The 6,000-nt window shown below is 45.5% G+C and overlaps 1 protein-coding gene across 5 annotated transcripts in view; it reads left to right on the top strand.

Annotated features, from left to right (window-relative positions):
• The first annotated feature begins 2,170 nt into the window (after window positions 1-2,170).
• Window positions 2,171-6,000, top strand: part of OCIAD1 (OCIA domain containing 1) — a 28,810-nt gene continuing 24,980 nt past the window's right edge. The window contains exons 1-2 of one of the 5 annotated variants that reach the window (XM_053253383.1): window positions 4,311-4,328; window positions 5,274-5,373. Coding sequence is in view for 2 of the 5 variants with exons in the window: in XM_053253381.1 (XP_053109356.1) it covers window positions 4,848-5,120 (273 nt within the window). In the remaining 3 variants the exon portion in view is untranslated. The other 4 variants (XM_053253385.1, XM_053253384.1, XM_053253382.1 and 1 more) reach the window with 4 other exon arrangements.

Raw genomic sequence — 6,000 nt, 5'->3', positions numbered from 1 at the left:
ACAAAACAAATTATCCCTCTGCTAGCCCGGCCAGATTTGGGTCCAAAACAAATCGCCCAAATTTCAGAGCTGAATGTTTGGTTGTTTCAGACCTCCATTTTGTGGATATCTCCATGCAGTCTCCATTTTGTGCTTTGACATCATTTTGAATTTCTCACCCTTCCAAGCTTCAGATTGGTGAACAAAAGCATGGACTGATTTGCTGGCAGTGCCCTCCTGGTTCCAGATTGGTTCTTTTGGCTCTTGCTACTGCTGAATGACCCCACACTGGCGAGGGGAAGGGTTGAAGAACAGGCAAGGGTGTGGGGAGTTCAAGGAGGAATTTTTGAATAGATTTAAAGAGGCAGCAGCCACCATTCTGCCTTTCTGCCTCATGGGAGGAGAGAGAGAGCTTTGCTTTGACTTGACTTGCCTATTGCCTTGCCTTGCCTTGCCAGCCTGAGCCCAGCCTGCCTTGCCACCCAGCCTGTCTGTCTGCCCCTGCTGAATGCTAGCCTGGCTTGTGGTTTTAGGGGTGAGTTGCCACCCTAAGTGCACTACACCACAATCTGCTCCAGGCCACCCTGGTGCCCCCCAAGTGGAGTTATGGGGCTGCTGAAAACCCCATTATTCCCTATGGGGAAAAGCTTAAGACACGCACACTTCAGAAATTCTTTAAAAATCACCCCTTTACCCAATTCTTTTGAAATCTGGGTGGTAGCTTCTTTGCACCCATTTGGCACTACCACCCACCACAACCTGCTCTGGGCCCCCCTGGTGCTCCCCCCCTCAGGAGTTATAACTAAGGCTGCTGAAATCCCCATTATTTCCTGTAGGGGAAAGCTTAAAGACCCATAAACTTAAAAAATTCTTTAAAAATCACCCATTTGCCCATTTCTTTGAAATTTGGGTGGTAGCTTCCACTCATTGGGCACTGCCACCCACCTCACTCTTTTGGCCCCAGGACCCTTTTTAAAATCTGAATTGATTCAGATTTTGAAAATTCAGGTACAAATCGAATCTGGGGTGATTTGGGGAGGGGAGATTTGGGCCCAAAACAAATTGGGGGTGATTCAATTCAGGGACAAATCAAATTGAAAAAATTGATTTGTGCACATCCCTACTTCATATACAGAGCTATTGAAGAGTTCGATGCAGGGGCATAGGAAGGTTGGAGTGGGCCCAGAGATGAGATTTTAAAATACACCCCCCCAAAGTCCAGGGCCTCCACACACCCCAGGCTCCCAAGAATTTAAGTCTGATACTTCAAAATAAGTATGCTGCCTGGAAATACATTTCACTAAATACAAACATACACACTTCACAATATATAGTGATATACATTGAGTACTATATATTTGTGCTACTTTTAATGTCTAGAACACACTAGAAACACTAATTATTAAAATGGGCCCCTCGCTGCAGATTAGCAAAGGAGACTTTCAACCATGCAGGGTGAGCCTATGTTTGTTTTCTCAGAATTCTGAACAAATTCAGTAAAGTTTGATTCCAGGAGGTTTTTCACAAGGGGCTTTTAAAACCCTTTAACACACATCTCCTCTGGAATGGAGATGCTGCATTCACATGTTGGCCAGATTTACCCTGAAGTCCCTGCAAGTTATTGGGGAGCAGTTCACACACAAGAAAAATAAAATAAAATAAAAGCACCACACATGCTTCACAGTTCTCACTCAGACCTTCTGGGTTGCAAAACAACTTGAACATAAGTGCATTTATGAATGAATGAATGAATGAATGAATAAAATATATTTGTTCCAGAAGTTTTTGTAATTTTCTGCCATGAAACAAGCCACTTATATGACTGTTTTAAATTAAACATTCAGAGACTTCTCAGTCTCTCCCCCCACCCATATCGAAGTCCTATGGCAAGCAGATCCCTATATATCGGCGGGGTGGGGGGCGGTTAACCACAAAAAGGAATTCACATTCTACCTGGCAAAGGCTGAGCTGTCTGGCCTGGGCAGAGGGTCTGCTGCAGAGTACTGTGGTGGCTGCCAGCCTCCTTCCTTCTTGGGGCCTGCTGGCCTACTCAAGCTCAGGCTTCAGCGAGGCCTACACGGAGGCCTCCCTAAAGCCCCGCCCACCGGCCGATCAGCTAAGGGACGGGGAGAAAAGGAGCTTCTAGCAGCTTGCCCCCTGCTTTAGATTGTGGGCCAGGAGGACAAGCAGGAGAGAGGACGAACAGGGCAAGTGGCTGAGGGAACTTGGGGCTGGGCAGGGGGCAATGGGGAGTCATGTGGGGTGTCTCTGGGGGGGGGCCTCCAGGCAGTGGGGCCCCCAGACAATTGTCTCCCCTTGCCTAATGGTAGTTCCGCCCATGCTGGGAATTTTTTCAAGCAACGTTGGGGAAGGGGTGGCAGGAAGGTGTCCTGCTGTCCCAATTACTCTAAGGATTACGGGCGCCAGAGCGGGAAAGCAGCGGGAGGGGTAAGTAAACCCTCCCGCCGCTCTTAAAGGTACCCCCCCACCTGAACCAGACCGCCCAGGTCCAGACCGGTCCGGAGGCTTTTTTAATGGCCTCCGGACCGGTCCGAGCCCATCCCTAATCACTTAACCAATCAATCCATCAATCTGGGCAAACAGGCACCTTTTGAAGTGGTGGTTCTTTTATATTTTACAGGTGGAGAGCAACTGTCCCTATTTAGCCCCAGCACAGAATTTCTCCAGCAGTTGTTGCTGATGTCTATCTTGTTTTGTTTTGTTTTTCAATGTGAGGCCTCTGGGGACAGAGAATCATCCCGTTTTTTCCTATGTAAACCATTTTGAAAACTTTTCTGCTGAAAAGTTCTCAATACAATAGTAATTAATAATAGTAGTAATAGTAAAATAAAAGTAATAATAGCCTCCAAATGTTCCACATATGAAATACCATACCACATCTGCCTTATGTATTGCTTAAAGCTGTATCCAGTTTGTATACTGTATTTACTTACTCTGAAATACCTTAATCCTCACCGATTTAAAAGTAATTCTTTTTGTTAACGATATTAGAAGAGCAGAGCTATCTGATCATATGCTATTGCAGTTCAAAATGCCTGCATTGTGTGAACTGGTAGGCTGTGTATTGTATGGTGCTTTAGTGTTCGTGCACATGTTTAATTCTAAATTGTATGTAAATAATAATATTAGATTTTTAAAAACACTTTATATCCCGCTCTTCCTCCAAGGAGCCCAGAGCGGTGTACTACATACTTGAGTTTCTCTTTCACAACAACCCTGTGAAGTAGGTTAGGCTGAGAGAGAAGTGACTGGCCCAGAGTCACCCAGCAAGTCTCATGACTGAATGGGGATTTGAACTCGGATCTCCCGGTCCTAGTCCAGCACTCTAACCACTACACCACACTGGCTGACTACTGGAGAAAGCAGCATTTGCTGAATTTCTGCCTTATGGAGCTTATGAAGCACTGGAAGTTTTAGCAGTTGAAACCCAAGCTCTCAGTGGCAGACCTTTGCACACTCATATACAAACCTTGGTTTATAACATACAGGTAACAAATATGCATCTTAAGCTATAGTCCTATACACTTCTAGGTGTAAACTCAATCAAAATCACTGTCACTGGCGCTTCCAAGTAAACATGCTTACAACTGGTCTGTTTGACAATCTCCTTTTCATTTTCTGTCTCATCTTCCTATTTCTTCTAACAGTCAAATTATAATCCCTTTTATGAACCAATTACTAGCAAATCATATGTTCTGAAGAGGGAGTATAACTTTTTTAGGCAAAGCACAAAATTTTCAAAACATTGTAATGGATGTAGAGCCTAGCTTTCCTGTAAAATTTAATTTGTTCACATTGATCCCTGACTTTCACCACTTTTGCTCCACACATGGAGGCTTCTAATTGGAACTGGATTATGTAGAAGTATCGGTTTTGTCTTGTTTTAAATATGCCTTTGTGAGAGCTTAAAAAAGAAGAAAACGTGCATGAAGTCAGTGGATTCCTTCCCACCTCACCAGCCCCCTTCCATCTGCTTCCAAGCAGAGTTGTAGCATTCTTTAAATCATCTAATATAGGGGTGACAAACTCAAATCTGCAGGTGGTGCACCTCTGGGGGTTCGCCCATAGCCTTCCACCACCTTGTGTCGCCTACTGCCTTCCTCCTTCTCCTCTCCGCTCTCTCACTCCCTTCCTTCCCCCTCTCTTGCCCTGTGTGTTGAAACACAACTCCTAGATTAGTACCAGAATCATCTCTCTATTAACGCTTCGGCACGGCGTGGCGCGAGCAAAAACGAAGGTGCTGCTCCCGGGAAAGAAGGAAGCCGGCGAGCACTTTGGATTGGATGCAGCTGCTTGGAGGAATAAAGGAACGGAAGAGGCGGTGGGAAGTAAGCCGCCGGTGGTGCTTTGGCATTTGCAGGTGGAGGAGAAAGGATAGAGCTGCGTGGCATGGCGTGCGGAAGAAAGGGCGAAAAAAAGGAGCTGTGCGGAAGAAGAAAGCAGGAAGAAGGGATGGCGAAAAAAGCAGCTGCATGGAAGAGGAAAGAAGGAAAGGGGAAGAAGCGCAGAAGGGGAAGGAAGGGAGGAAAAAAGCAGCTGCGTGGAAAGGAGAATGCAAGCGCTGCGCGGCATGGCGAAGAAAGAAAGGAAAGGCGGAGAAAGGAGATTTTTTTTCTGGTCCTCCGACCTTCCCCATGCTGTGCCGCGCAGCTCCTTCCTTTCTCCTCTGTAGTATCATTTCACCCTATCCATCACAGTGCATGACTCGTTGATGGATAGGGCGAAGTGATACTACACCTCTCGCTGCTCAAGTCAACGCCAAAACACCAACAATTGTTTTCCCGCATGCTGTACTTCCGCATGCTATTTGCAGGAAGGAAGTAGTATGCGTGAGAAGTAGCGTGCGGATGAAGCCGCCAGTGTTTTGGCGCTGGGCAGGGCAAGGAGAAAAGGAGGAGGAGCTGCGCCCTGATCTAATGGTAGTAGTAATCGCGTCCTCCGTGCCCTTCCGGTGTCTGGGGGTGAGCTTCCGGTCGTTTTGCTTTCCCCCTTCCCCCTGGAATCTCAGGGGTTGCAAGTGTTGGTTCTTTGCTATTGCTACATTTCCAAGTCCACGTATGGATCCGCCCGAGCAGGTGCGACAAGGATCCCACAACCCCGACCACGGGGGCTCAATTCAGGTCCGCTTTTCGCTTCTTTGTGTCTAAAAACTGGGGCGGGGTGTCGTTAAGCTGCGTCCTCCGGTCTTGCTCTTTCTTCTGCGTGGGGCTTTAGTATGTTGAGAACTCTAAGCAAATCAGTTAATGATGATTGGTTTCTTCCTTCTTTTCTAGCATCAAGGATAATTACTTTGAATCCGGCTTGCAATTTCGCGGAAATGGGGAAAAAAGGGAAGCGTTAGGCAAAAGAGCAGTGCAGCTCCAAACTGTTGAGGCATGAATTCTCTCCTCCCACTTATCTTCATATTGTATTTTGCTCTGTAGTTAGATATTTCTTATGAACACTGAATTGTACCTAAATGTATATCTAAAGAACTGATGCTTGACAAAAAATATTGTGGTTTCTGCTCACAGAGTTCTTGTATGAAGAAATAACCTTGCAGTGTATGAAACGGCTTAGGTGATTAACGTGATGTCATACTTGCCTTGACAGAAGTATTGTTAGAAGGCTTCTATTGGAGGCAGATCTAATGTTCATATATTGGTGGAAACTTTTAAAATCTGAATTGGTCATCAATATGGAAAGGAAGGAGTGGGCACTTTGGTGTTCCTCTAGGTATCTCTCAGGTTTTGAGCCCCCTCTTTTTTTTTTTTTTAAACTATTTGAAGACTCCCTTCTTGGTGTACTGATTGATAGTCCAAGAAACCAGTAGATGTGACTTAATAGGGCCTTAATGATCCTAAACAGACTGCTTCTGAGTGAGACTGCAGTGGAGGCTGACAGAGAGAAAAAGACTGAAACATTTTGTGCCTGTTCTTTGGGGTTGTAACTTGTTGCTGTTTGTAATGGTGTTCTGCTATTAATACTTTATCTAATGCTCAGTTTGTATGTTTGTAAATA

Source organism: Hemicordylus capensis, chromosome 5 (genome assembly GCF_027244095.1).
Source record: "Hemicordylus capensis ecotype Gifberg chromosome 5, rHemCap1.1.pri, whole genome shotgun sequence".
In the NCBI taxonomy this organism is placed as follows: Eukaryota; Metazoa; Chordata; class Lepidosauria; order Squamata; family Cordylidae; genus Hemicordylus; species Hemicordylus capensis.
Note: the sequence above shows the minus strand (reverse complement) of the source record. Positions and strands in the feature narration are given on the sequence as shown.